Raw genomic sequence first — 15,322 nt, 5'->3', positions numbered from 1 at the left:
CCATCATGGGTACCCACATACTACAGTCCACCCATACGTAGGTATTTTTCAGATTCTCCAGATACAAAAAAGATAAGTAGGCCTATATTCTACTAGATTCCATACAGTATCAGGCTTATCACTTTATCAGGTAAGCATGGAAAAGCAGGTCATAAGCTGGCGTAAGTGTAAAAGGAACCTAATAGGGTTTTTAGGGAAAATTCTTTATACTTCATTGCCTCAACTACTGTTCAAATGTTAGATGCATAGAAGATAAGCACATTTCAGATACTCTAACTTGTTTCTTTTAACCTACTTTCCTGAGGTCTTTAAAGAAACATGGCAACATTTTTGCCTAGGGAACTTTTTTTTGTAAAAGAAGTCCAAAGTCTGATTAAGTACATTCCTAAATGCCTTGATAGAGAAGGCAAGTTAGAAGGTTAGACTTAAGTAAAGGTGTTGAGTGAATTGACAGTCGTCCCTCTGTGTATGTCGGGGAGTGGTTTCAGGATGCCCAGATGTATCAAAAGTCTGGAAACTGGCCCCGCAGAGTCTGGGTACAGAGAAAGTAGGCCCCTGGTATATGTGGGTTTTCCGTTTTGTAAATACTGTATTTTCAATCTGCATTTGGTTGAAAAAAATCCATATAAGTAGATCCATGCAGTTCAAACATATATTGTTCAAGGATTCACTGTATTTGTGTGAGTTGAGGTTTGTAATTGTAAAAGCACTATTTAAGCCCAACTTTTATCTCCACAATCCAGAATTCTCTCTTAAAATATATTTATGACAGAGCCATCTGTCTCTTCCAACTGGATCTTTAAAAAAGCAGAAAACCCAAACCACGTGGTGACTTTAAATGATAAACTTTTATTCTGAATATACTGTTTTTGCACAAGATTTAACACAACATTTTCTGGGATTATAAATATTTTATAACAGTATTATACAAATTTTTACAAAATGTTTTTATCAGGCTAGATAATTTTCACAAAAGTGTCAAGAGAACAAAATAAAGGGGAGAAAAAATCTATTGTTCACAAAAGCCAGTTGGCCTTTTGCATGAATGCACACCATTTTAATAAAAGTATTCCTAAAAGCATGATCTGACACTCATACAACACAACAAAAAGACAGCTTGACTAGGTCACATTATAAACTGAATTGGCATCTACACAAGACAGTATCCCATTAGTTTCAGTGGAATTTCTTTGAGATAACTGTGTGAACTAGAAAGAAGGTAGATGAAACTATTGGTAAGGGTTGTTTAATTCTTTAAAAATCTGGAATTTTTTCAACACTCAATATATTGTATTGGTTTGCTCTTCACAGAAATATACTGTGAATATTAACATTCTGCTATGGGAAACAATACAAGTTTAGATGAAAAAATATTTAAAATTTTGGGCAAGTGAAATAGTCATTCCATTCTATTCTTTTAAAAAAGTCACAACATCCATTTTGTTTCACTAGGTCAGACTATACCATTAAACATTTTAACGTCTAACATGATCAATGGAATAGATCCAGAGTTTTAAATTAAGACAAAATTTAAGCTTTGTTGGTCACAGACAGAGATTTAAATGAGATTTAAAATACAAGAGAGCATCAAATAAGCAAGTAACACTTGGGTTGCAAAGGTCACTTAAAAGGGATACTGCCTATTTGAACCCCATAAGGCCAGTTTTAAAGTTAATAAAAGGAATATTATAGGAAAACTTACAAATGGCAGCAACACTGTTTTTTTTTCCCCCAAGTTAAGCAGTAATGCCTCAAGCATTAGAAACATGAAAAAAGATCATACTAAAATCTTATAGGCCCAGGACCTAAAAATCTCTTCAATCAAACTTGCTAACTATGTCATGTTAAAAACCTGTTACAAATATGGACCACGGTTGGTGTTTGGCAGTAATGCTGGTTGTTTAAATGAGGAAAATATAAAGAAATCATTAATGCAAAATTCTTTCTTGTTACTCAACACCATCGCCAAGCTTACTTGAATTCTGTTTTAGTGACTAACTACATTAAGCCACATGAGGATAACAAAAATTAAATAGTAAAAGCAGTGTATAATTTTTTTATTGATCTTTTATACTGTTCAGTCGTTGGAAATCAATATTAATAACAGGCCATAATTTAAGTTCTTGTCAACATAACTCACAGAAAAATACTAAATGTAATATAATAATTTGATGGGATGAGTGTTACTGTCTTAAAGAAAAGTATGCTATAAGCATGAAGACTAATATTAGTCATGGGAACAATTTTTAATCAGCTTGTTCTTACCCAATTTATAATTGTATTTGTCAATTTGTCAATAATATATAACTCTACAGCAGAAAATAAAGGTTTATAGCAAAATTCATGCATATAAATATATTTTGATGGCAAAAGAAATCAAATAGGATCCTGCCAAGAGATGCCAAGTTTAACTGCGATTAATACAATAACAGTGTAATTGATGAAAACATATAATCGACATTAGCCATGAAAATATATTTAATAGATTTTGAACATAATTTTAAGGTAGTTTGTTGTATGCTGGAAGGAATTCAATTGTTTTAATGTGCATTGTTTATATACACAAACAATTTTATATTTTGATACCCCCTTCCCAACACTATCATGATTTAAGATAGTCTAGCAACAATTGAACAATAACTTTTAAATATTGAACAAACAACATGATTTAAACGTTGTTACTAGAGTGAGAAGTTTTTTCCACATATATTTTAAATCACTTTGGTGTTTTCTAAAATGTCAATACCAGTTATGAATGACACTACAAAATCACAACAATGCATTAGAAATGGTAACTGATGTCAACTCTTAGAACAATAGTTGGCAAAGTGATTCCATTTCCCCCTCCCCCCTTTTTATTGAAAAAAAAATCTTAAATAAAGAAATGTACACAAATGGTACCTAAGGTATATTGGTGGTGGGAGGGAATTACAAACGTATGCAAAGCTAAAAACAAAACAAATATTATCTTTTAAACTACGTTAAATTATTGGTTATATCTTTGATATGTGGAGCATATTAAAGCATGCTGGATAATGTTAATAACTTTGACTTAAAAAGGATATGTAAGAAAATTTCCAGCATATACACATACCTTTAATTGGCATGTTCCAAAAAAAGAAAAACTGCATTTTATCATAAAAAATATCTACATACGTTCAGCCTTCAGTAAAATTATTAACTATTCTTAGAATTACACATTCATAGTTTTTACCCTTTCTTCAAATACTGTTTGCTCCAGAAAATAATTTTTAAAAGCATAAATAATCTGCTACCGTATTAGTCTATAATGAAATATCTGATTTACTACACTAACCATTTTCACCAATGAGGCTGTATAAAAAACAACTTTTGTTATTCACAATCAAGTATTCATGTGCATACATAGAGATTCAAGGTTTCCTATTTGTTCAGATTATTGTAAAACCCTTATCAAATTGCATGGAAATTTTGGTCAAACGATCATACCATTTAAAATGGAAGGGCAAAAGCAGCAGTAGCAGGAACTTTTGGATTGTATGTGCTACCATTGAAACGAACAAAGAGGAAACCTAGGATGAATCTTCATTGAGAACATATATGTACTTTTCAAAAAATAAATGTGTCAAATCTGATTTATGTACTTAAAATATCTGTACATAGGTTATCAGGCGAAAGCACGAATCTGTATAAAATTCATTAATTCTCATTTCACCATTTATCTAACCCCAATCATTCAGCATTTACATTGCACAGTATATTCAGAGTAGTTTAACAACATTTTAAAAGATGACTTAAGTGCATTTACACTGCAAGGTTCAGATTCTTACATAACAATAATATCACTCAGTTAACTTTTCAATGACTACACTCTACAGTAAGAGAAAAAAGAACTGAAAAGTTAAAATAGCAGCAGCATCATGCAAAATACCCTTGGTAAACCAAAGTTCATTTATCACAAGAAAAACATTTCCCCCTCCCCCCAACAAGCTTTTCTTAGAGCATTTTTAAATATCTGGCTAGCACTACATTACTGTGAACAAAAGAAACATTACATCAAAGCACTTATTAAGGGCTTGCTTACATTTATAAGGAAATATGTCACATATTCTAATTTCTCCCTCAAGCACCTTTAGTTTAATAATTTCTTAGGTACTATTTTCAAACCATCAGTTCATTACTCCATCAAAATTTAATTGGTCATCAATTGTGTTTTATTTTTGGCAAAGAAGCCATTCTTCATAAGGCATTTGATTCATGGCAAATTTTTCATAGAAAATTAGCCATTATTTGTGTTTCAACAATTTAGACCAATGTTAATTCTTTCTCTATACATTTCAATAATTTATACTCAAAGCAGGAATTAAGTTTTAACAGAAGAATAAGTGAAGGCAAAAATAATTTCTTTCCCCTTAGAGATTTTCTTAGTAAAACTGCAACAAGTCAAAATTCCAGGTCAATATCAAGACGTTTCTTATGATTCATAAACAATTGTATGGGGAACCCTTTCACATGTAATCACCAACAATGCAACAACAAACTCCCAAATTTTCCAATAGAGGACACGTATAGGATTTTGCTTTGATGTTATACATAGATGATGCAGCATTCACACACGTTTAAGGATCTGACACCCTGACATGCAGCCAGTGGGTGCCTTAGGAGTCTGCGCCTTAGTGTTATGCCATGGTATAGGCCCAGGTAATATCTGTCTGATTTTATAGCTGACCCTACTTTAATGTAATTGAGGGCTCATGTTCTGGCAGGGTCTGGAGTTTAATTATGCAGATTTGGTTTCAGAAGGTCACAACAGGCGGTGTCTGCTGCCAGATACCAGCCAAAGTAGTAGAAACTGGATTCCGAAGATATACCACAGGGAGGGATTTAATCCAGAAACACCACCACAGTCAGTATAATCCTCCTGTTGTAAAAAATAAATAAATAAAATAAAAATAAAAATCTTGAAAAATCTTTAGTAACACATCTTTTAGAGTAATCCATATTTACTTCACTTCTGAACTTACCTTATAAAATTGCTTTAACTGAAATCCAAATAAATTACTTTCTCCTGGATTTTATCATTGAGGAATTTTGGTTAAAGCAACTTCCCTAGCATCATTTGACAAATGCTTTAAATTTTTAGTTGTAGATTTTTATGATTATGAAAGAAAATAATAAATGCTGTTTGAATAATAATTTTAAAGTAAAAACTTTCATAGTATCAAAAATCCTATATATTTATAAATACAAGAAGTGTAAAATTTAATAGGTTTTATAATTCCCAAGAATTATGATTTTAGCAACTATGCTCCATATGGGAAAGTTTGGGACTGATAAATACATTTCCATTTCCCATGTTTCTTACACAGTTTCTAAGGTTCAACATAGCGTGCAATCATAGCATCTGGACCTTCATCAAGAATTAAAGTAAAATGAAGAATAATGTATTTGAACCATAAACAATGAAAGGACACGGAAAATAAATATCCAAAATAAAGAGCTAAGCTAGGAAGAGATTTGTCTTGAGACAATGAAGAAATACTAGAATGAATGTACTCACATTAACTCCCCACGGTCTAGTGGTAGCTCATTTAGTTCCCTCTTAATGCAAAAGTATTATTCATCTTTTATTCCTAGGTTCTATATTTTATAACAATTTCCACATCCTTTAATTCCTTTTAACATAGTGAATTTCATTTTTAAAAACCTCATATTTATTTTTTATTTAATTTCAATAGTTTTGGGGGAACAGGTGGTTTTTGGTTACATGGATAAGTTCTTTAGTGGTGATTTCTGAGATTTTGGTGCACCTGTCACCCAAGCAGTGTACAATGCACCCAATGTATGTAGTCTTTTATCCCTTTCCCCTCTTCCTCCCGAGTCCCCAAAGTCCATTATATCATTCTTATGCCTCTGCATCCTCATAGTTTAGCTCCCACTTAGAAGTGAGAACATACGATATTTGGTTTTCCATTCATGAGTTACTTAGAAAAATGGTTTCCAACTCCATGTAGGTTGCTGCAAATGCCACTATTTCATTCCTTTTTATGGGTGAGTTGTATTCCATGTTGTATATATACCACATTTTCTTTACCTACTCATTGGCTGATGGACATTTAGGTTGGCTCCACATTTTTGTAATTTTGAATTGTGCTGTTATAAACATACACGCGCAAGTGTCTTTTTCATAAAATGACTACTTTTCCTCAGGGTAGATACACAGCAGTGAGACTGCTGGATCAAATGGTAGTTCTACTTTTCGTTCTTTAAGGAATCACCATACTGTTTTCCATAGTGGTTGTATTAGTTTACATTCCCACCAGAAGTGTAAAAATTGTTCCTTTTTTTTTTTTTTTTTTACCACATCCATGCCAACATCTATTTTTTGATTATGGCCATTCACGCAGGAGTAAGGTGGTATCACATTGTGGTATTAACATGCATTTCCCTGATAATTAGTGATGTTGAGCAATGTTTCATATGTTTTGGCCATTTCTATATCATTTTTTAAAAATTGTCTATTCATGTTTTTTTGCCCACTTTCTGATGGAATTATTTGAAAGACCATATATTTAAACATCTTTAAAGAATCTAATCCAAGGTAGGTGTTCTAATAATCAAAATAATAGGTTGAATAATTTTACAAAGATTCTAAGTTCCCAAGGAATAAGAACTTTGACTATTTTCGTTCACCAGGATTTAATACAGTGCTGCCACATAGTAAATATATAAAAATTATTTCTTTAATTGTATTTTAAGGCAGCAGAACTATTTTGTTTGTTAAGAAGAAAGAAAGCTGGGAGAAAAGAATCTATGAAAATAATTTTGGTTTCAATCAATTTACCTCCCAAATCTAAACAGAATCATAAAATAATCAATTATTAGTCTTTATCCTATTTGACCTTTCAGAAGCATTTGACAAATATATAACATTGTCTCCTTGAAATACGTTCTTGTGTATCTTTGGCTAACCTACTCTTCTGGTTTTTCTGGAAACTTGTTTGTGTATTTCTCCTTGGCTTGACCTCCTTTTCTTCATGCTGTCTACAATGTTAGACTTTTCCAGGTGTTACTTCTCTCTCCTTCTTTTTTCCTTTACGCTTTGTTCCTAGATGATCTACTCTAGTCCTACAGCTTTAAATTTCATCCATTTCCAAATAACTTGCTCTTTTATATGTTCAATCCTGTATTCTCCTCTGGTCTCTGAATTCATTGATCTCTACTTTCTCCTCTTGTATGTCTCATAGGGATTTCAAACTTGACTTGCCCCTAATATAATTCTTCTGGTATCAGTAAATAGCACTTTTAGAGTAGCAGATAAGGCCAAAGACTACAAGTAATGTACGATCCTCTTTTTTTCTCAAATCTAATTTTTTTTTTTTTTTTTTGAGATAGGGTCTCACTCTGTCACTCAGGCTGGAGTGCAATGATCTTGACCTCCCTGGGCTCAGGTGATCCTCCCACCTCAGCCTCCTGAGTCGCTGGGACTATAGGTGTGCATCACCACACCTAATTTTTTATATTTTTTGCAGAGTTGGGGTTTCAGCTGGGAATCCATCCTCTAACTCTAGCTTCAAAATACATCCCCAAACCTACTGCTTGTCACTACTGCAGGTCCAAGTCACCATTACTTCTTCCTTCCGTTTTGCAAAAGCTGCCTCACTTGTCCCATGGCTTCTACTCTGCCCTTTTGCAAATGCTTCTCCAAAAAGCAGTCTTCTTAACGCCACACATTCTTTCACTCCCTGCTCAACATTTCTCATCATTCTCAGAGCAAAATCTACATTCTTTATTAAGGTCTACAAAGTCTTATGAGGTCTGGAGCCTGGCTGCCTCGTCTTCCCACTTTTTCCTCTCCCACATACTCACTCTGCTTCAATAACACTGGCTGCCTCTGCAACAGGCCAAGCTCTTTAGTGCCTTTGCATTTGTTTTGTTCAGATGCTTTTCTCTCCAGGTAGGGTAACCAGATAAAAAACAGGGTACCAGTAATAATTGAATATGAGATAAAAATACTTTATATAAATGTATTTCACACACAGAAGAGTGGCTAGATACATAGTAACGATTTGATAAATGAATAGTAGGTACTCAATAAAGCAGCACACACTGACTGGTTAGAAACACTATGAGGTATTAACTTAAAGAAGTCATTGTCGCTTAACCAGGAGTACTCCCCAGCTATGATTAAGTGTTAATTTGAATAAAAATTACCACACAACAAGACCCATTTGTGTATTAAGAATATATTTTGTCATCTTTATAATCTACAAATGTGTTACGGAAAGAAAAATATTCTCTTTGGCCCTTATTTCAGTGTTTTTATTTTTATATTTGGGTGTTTTTTGTTTCATTTCCTCTGTGTGATGATGAGATATATCTATTTCGATGGGAGGTGGTAGTTTAGATAAGTTATTGGGGCTCCCTGTAGTCTGCATGTCAATTCACACTGAAAAATGTGCCTTTTAAGTTTCCTGATCATGTCTTCCCATACATTTTGCATTTCAAGTCTTATTATGGGATACATTCTAAATCACAAATGCCCTGATGTGGGAGCAACCCAGCATTATCTCCGTCCTATAGAGACTGAAATCCCACTGGCACCATAACCAGATATAATAAATCGGTCTGATTTTTAAACGATTATTTAAGTAGAAAACAACATATTGGTACTTTAAGTTTAGAACATTAAAATGGAAGAAGAATCAGTGCCAATATTATATATTTATTTTAAAATATGATAAACTAATTTTATTAGACTTCCTTATAGGGGAACGTCTCTTAAAAGATTGTGTTGTTAAAGATATCAACTGAGAACTCTTTAGTCCTTTCTTTCTCATTACTCTTTAAAAAATCTAAACCATAGTAAAATTCATATGGTATTTGCCCCCAAAGTTTTCTTTATACAGCATGTGTTACCAGTGACTAAAATCTTTTGAATTTTACTGTTGCTAAACTCTTACTCTGCTTTTCTTTCCCCATTCAGAACCTGGGACAACTAATGGCATACAGTACAAGCTTAATAATTTTTAATTTATTAAATTTAGAAATACATTTTTCAAAAGAAAATGTTCTGGTCATTTGGCTAAAAGGTTTTTGATTTTTTTTTTTTTTCCTGAATTATAGCCATCATTTAATTTCCTTCAAAATGCAAATCACTGTTGAAGACAGCCATCAAATCATGGATTACCTTTTGAATTCAGGTAAGTCTGTACTAAAGTTACCAACAGCAACTTCAAAGAAAATCTATATTTAAAAATTTTTAGGCAGGTAGATACTGCATAATAATAGGAATAATGCCCCCAGCAAATAATTTGTTCTCCTACATGGCACCTTAACACTCTTACACATTTACTCGAGAGATAGGCAGTATATTTATTCAACTCTTTAAATGTAGACAGATTATGTACCCAATAATATGCTTTATAAATTGGGTTTGCATAAAATAATTTCTCAATGGACAGAATTGGCTTGCCTTACTTCTTTGATTAATAAACGTTAGCTTTTTCATTTGCTTTTGTACTTGTGTGTGACTTGAGTCTTCACAAAGCTTGTTATCAAAAAGTCTTGTTTGAACACTTGCATTCTGATGAAGTCATCATGGTATGGAGCTTCATAATTGTTTATGTATAATCTTTATCCTTCTGGAATCTACAGGATTAATGGCCCTTTGGTAGGCTTTGGAGATTACACTACCATTCTACCTTGCTTGTGAGCAGAACCTAATCCAACAGAAATTGCTAGTTTTAGCCAGACTATATTGGAGCATAGGCCATGACCTTTATTGGTCCTTAATGTGGGAAACAACTGCCAACTAACCTTTCAGTACTTTTTGTAATGATTTTTTTTCAACTTAATTGTTTCAGAGAAAATAATACTTCCTCTGATATCATTATATCAACATTCAAATAGCACTAAGGGGATTCACTGTTCTATACTGATAACTGTGTTTTTAAATACTGAAACCACATCTTGTTAATGTAAAATATACACCATCTATATTATGTATTCCTGTGATATAATAATATAAAGGAATCTCAAATGTGTTCTTTTTAGAGATCAGGATATAGATTATACAACATCTACAATTATGAAGTTCCATACCATGAGGACTTCATCAAAACTCAAGTGTTCGAGAGTTTTTGATACAAGCTTTATGAAGACTTAAGTCACACACAAGCAAAAAAGATAAGCAAATGAAAAAGCTAACATTTATTAATCAAAGAAGTAAAGCAAGTCAATAATTGTCCATTGAGAAATTTATTTTATGTAAACCCAATTTATAAAGCATATTATCTGGTACATAAATATCTAGTTGAGTCCATGGTGATACATAATTATTTCCATGATAGATTTATAATGTATCATAATAGGAAAATGTTATTTTGTGTGTGGGGGGGGGTTCTTAGGTTAAAAAAAATTTACATTCACTGTTGCTATAGGATTTTTTTTTTTTTTTTTTTTTTTGGAGACGGAGTCTAGCTCTGTGATCCAGGCTGGACTGCAGTGGCACAATCTCGGCTCACTGCAACTTCCACCTCTCAGGCTCAAGCAATTTTCCTGCCTCAGCCTCCAGAGTAGCTGGGACTACAGGTGCGTGCCACCAGGCCCAGCTACTGTTTGAATTTTAGCAGAGATGGGGTTTTACCAGGTTGCCCAGGCTGGTCTCAACTGCTGACCTCAGGTCCACCTCGGCCTCCCAAAGTGATGGGATTACAGGCGTGAACCACTGCGACCAGCCATTGCTATAGGTTTTTAAGAGAAAGGTAAAAAGAGAGCTGGCCTACTCAAGACCAATACTTATATATTTTTTAGTGTAATTGATAACCTATAAATCTTACCTAAAAATTCTATGATTGAGAGAAGTAAGCTTTTGAATGAAGGGAAAATAAGGACAATTATGGAAACATATTTGGTAACACTTTTCTTGTGTAATCGTTGACTACCTATGAACTTCTTTAAGGAATCAATAATATTTCAAATAGTTGCATACATATCAATTTTTAAAATGTTTATATGAAGATATTTAATTTTAGTATTTTAATTATTACAGTAATGTTTCCTTTGCTTGGAGTCTTTTGCCATGAAAACCATTCTTTTATTATCCCAGAAGACAAGTGGTTATTTTCTGAGACTCCCTCTGCTATTCTACTCCCCACCCTCTACCACCCCTGCCTGTGAATTCACTCCATTCATAGTAATGGCCACATCTCCATCTAGTGGCTTCCTAATCAATGACTACCTGGAAACCGATGACAAACACAACAAACGTGTGTGCTCTAGTAACACAATCATGATGATTCCAGAGCATTAGAAAAGAAATTGCAAAACAGTAAATGAAGAACTAAACGCAAATGCAAGCGCCGAAACCTCCCGTTAGTAGTACTGAATACAGAACTCAGAAATTTCTTCAAAGGTTAATAATTTTGGGCTAGATAATGTAATATTAAATAAAATGAACTTAGAAACTGGAAGCACTTATTCTAAAATATTTCAATATTTTGAGGGTAAAAATCTAAAAAGTTATTTAAGTCAGATTTATTTTAAAAAGTAGAAAAATCTGAAAGGAATTAAATTTGCGTTAGCATCTTTTGTAAATAAACTGAGATAACCACCTCTAAAAATTGTCATTAGATAGTTCTCATATCATGAAGCATGTATATTTGTCTCTGCAATGACAATTTTTATACAAAAACTTTATGAAAAAAATCATTTTTACATAAATATTGAAAACTAATATGCTTCATTTAGGATTAGAAATTTACATGCCATTTGAAATCAGCTATTTCCAAAACAACATTGGTCCTGAGATTTTAATAACCTAGTTTCAGGAACATTAATATCATGGATTTAGGGATATGGGTGATTTTCTAAAATTTCAAGCCAAAAACAAAAAGAAAAATTAGAGAAAGTGACTGACCATCCACACCACATGAAAACTTGCAGTAAAATGAAGATAGGAGCTGACATCATGGTACAGGCACCACTCGTTGTGCATTTAAGTTGATCCTATTAATAACGGGCAAAGTAGCAAGTACAGGAAAAGGAAAGAAAACACAGAAAAGAAGACATACAAGATGAGATTTCATGCAATTTGCTGGCAGTTAACATGAGTCTCCATCCAGAGCAGATTCACAGTGACCATTGCAAATAAGCATTACCAAAATACTCCACTGCTAAAGAAACACAAGATATTATTAGCATACCAAGCTACTGAGCAACAGTTGTACTTTCACACACAACCCGTTTATAGGAGCTTCAATTGCTGAACATTTTTGTCTTGGTCAAATCTTTTTAATGCCTTGATCATAAGATAGAGCCTCCTAGAATAATATTTTGGGCAAGAGGGTTTTTATGTCATTTTTTCAAGTTCATCTGAATTTAATATTCCTACTGTCAAAAAACTGGTGGCAAATAGTTGATGAGTGAAGCTTCTCTAACGAGTGACATGACCCTTGGCGCTTCATAAAATATTCTTTGGGAAATAATTTTACATGGGCAACTTGCTGAAGGTGTAGTAGGCAGAATAACATGAGTCCTCCTATCTGGACTTTAAATGTCTTAAGGAAAAGAAAAAAAAAAACCCTTAGTGGCAATGTTGAAATACTTTCCCTAGCAAGGATCAATAATCCCTCACAGAGATAACTGGGATTGACTGGCTAATACATCTTGAATTTATCACTGATTTTATTTCTTTCTTTGCTCCATTTTTAATTTATATTATCTGTGAAATGTTTTATCCTTTCTGGGACAAATGCAGCTATGTATTTGAGTAGGTAAACCTCTTCTAAATAACTCTTAAAAATGCACATTAATCAATAGATGTTCTGACCTATTTTTAGAATAAACAATTTATGAGATAATGCATTACACGTTTGGATGCTCATTGGTGTGTGCAAGCCACTTCATGCGGTGGCACACCTTGAAGAATCAGAATTGGGAAGTATCGTATTTAAAATTAGTTAAAAAGAGGTGGACAGAGATTTTTATGTGGACTTCATCTTTGAGAATAGATTAGTCTTTCTAAAGCATAAAGCTAATGTATTACATACTGATGATGTATTACCTACCTTGTACATAATCAATACACAATAAGTCAGAATAGTATTTATTAGGGAAAGATAGATGAACTATAGGAAACGTAGTAAGCCATCTTTAAGTGACATATATTTAATATGATTTGTAATATTTTATCAAACTAACCCTGTGTAATTGACCTGGTCTAATTTCAAACACCAGAAAAAGAAATTAAATAATACAAGTCTAACATGTGATAGAATCAGAAACCATCCAAAAGAAACCAGAACTCCATAATAAGAAGACAATGGCTGTATAACAGGTTTTTCAATTCACTGAAGACGAATATAACTAATAAAAATGTAATAAACTTAATTTTTATATCTTCAGGATTGGAATATAAATAGAGGCAACAAATATATCATAATTAACATTTACTATGAGTTAATTATTTATTAATCTTGAAAATCAGATTTATGACCTTGGATTATTAGTCAATTGATTGGAATTGTGTTTGAAAGCACAATTTCTGTGGGAAGGACATACAAAAGCAGCAACTGTTAAGTTTATGCTAACCATGAAAACTACTGAAATGAAAAAAATCTACCAGCAAGTATGTCACGTTAATGAGAAAAACTATGGTTAAGACATTATGTTTGAGTTAAATTGTCTCCTTGAATTCTTGTGGCCAGTGAGCATTAATTTATAGTATTTCAATCCAGTAGAAGTGTGATCTTACCAAGACATTGTTATCAAAGCAGACATCAGGCCCTTTTCGGTATCTGGGTTGCTTAACCATGTCACAAGGATTTGGACCATCAGCTAAAGAGGCTTGTTAAGGAATCTCTTGTTAGTTTTTTTTCCACATGACTAAAAATAAATACAATGCAATGTATTTCCCAAAACATGTAAGAGATAACTTATACATCATTACTCTCATCCAACACAATTCAAGTACATTGGGATTTAAAGAACTAAATTGTGAATTATCGTTTTCTGGGGCATGTGTAGCATAATTATTCGTGACATTCCAACCAAATTTTGAGTGAGGAATCCATTCTGCCTTTGCGAGGTGATCAGAGCAGTCTAGTATTTTTCCTCTTTATGAGCATAAACAATGTGACAAGATTCAAAATGCATTATTTTAAGATGGTTTTCCTTTCCAGATAGCTCTGATGTCAAAGGATACAAGTCTGTTCTGCTTGTATGAGCAGTCGTGTGTCACAGGGACATGTCCCTTTGCTCTCAACCATTATGAATATTAAGTTGGTGTTCATAAGCTTTTCGCCATGAAAGATTCTGCAAAATATGATATCACAGAAAATGAGTATCTTTGTCAAAATAAATGGAAATATTTCAAAGATTCTCACATATTAAAATGAAAGACAAAATACGACATTTGAAACATAAACCATTCCAAGCACAACAGGAGTATGATTTTAGAAGAAAAAAAAGTTTCATTTATTAGTGTGAAAATATTACCTATGTCAAATGAATAAAAAATTGCAATAGATGTTTTATGTGTGACCATTTTAAGTATTAGTTCTCATTGCAAAATAAGCACTTTTTAGTTGTTGATGCACATAGAAAAATTTCTTTACACTTACAAATAATTGTGATACTTATCACTGAAAATATGCCAAAGTTGCCTTATTTTACAGATAACACAACAGGGAATACAAAAATGTCTAGGCATCTTGCCCAAACTAAGGGCAGAGAAAAGTCTGGAACAGTGCTATTAAGCAAAGTTTCTGTGAAGATGGAAAAGTTTTTTGCACTGTCCAGTATGGTAAATACTAACCACTCAAGGGGTATTGGGCACTTAAAATGTGACAAGTGTGACTGAGGCACAAAAATTTAATTTTAATAACTGTAATTGAAATTTCGATGGCCACCTATGGGTGGTAACTACTGCATTGGACAACACAGACATGGACAGAATCAAAGGTTTTGAATTCTATCCCCTGTTTTGTCCACACCTTAAGCTGCTCTTACTTTAGTAACCAACACAGAAAATGTAAATATATATCACTAAAAAAGTAATTTCTTCATCATTATACATTTTGCAGAAAAGTGGAATTTTCTTTTTGCTCTGTTAAGCTTTGATTTCCATAAAACAAATCAAAAGGAAAGTATGATTCAATTTAATGTCTTGGTTATATTGACCTTCACTTTACAATTTAACTTACTTCTTTAAGCACACGTTGCTCTTGCTGGATGTCAATTAATAAAAGGCCAATGACTGTGAAACTCTGATGTATCCAATAAACATGCCACAATTCCATTTCCTGAGGTCCATAGCCTGATACGCTAATCTCCTCTAAAC

General features: G+C 33.0%; 1 protein-coding gene across 7 annotated transcripts in view; it reads right to left on the bottom strand.

The window, feature by feature from the left end:
• Positions 1 to 829: 829 nt before the first annotated feature.
• The window catches only part of CACNA2D1 (calcium voltage-gated channel auxiliary subunit alpha2delta 1), a 498,928-nt gene continuing 484,435 nt past the window's right edge, over positions 830 to 15,322 (bottom strand). For all 7 annotated transcript variants that reach the window (XM_005550361.4, XM_005550362.4, XM_005550363.4 and 4 more), the window contains 3 exons: positions 14,186 to 14,295; positions 13,736 to 13,818; positions 830 to 4,900 (listed from right to left, as the gene is read on the bottom strand). In XM_005550361.4, the coding sequence (XP_005550418.1) occupies positions 4,784 to 4,900; positions 13,736 to 13,818; positions 14,186 to 14,295 (310 nt within the window). In that variant the 3' untranslated portion in view covers positions 830 to 4,783. The remainder of the gene's footprint in view (positions 4,901 to 13,735; positions 13,819 to 14,185; positions 14,296 to 15,322) is intronic.

Source organism: Macaca fascicularis, chromosome 3 (assembly GCF_037993035.2).
Source record: "Macaca fascicularis isolate 582-1 chromosome 3, T2T-MFA8v1.1".
NCBI classification, from domain to species: Eukaryota; Metazoa; Chordata; class Mammalia; order Primates; family Cercopithecidae; genus Macaca; species Macaca fascicularis.
The sequence above is the reverse complement of the archived record's forward strand: the minus strand, read 5'-3'. Positions and strand labels throughout refer to the sequence as shown.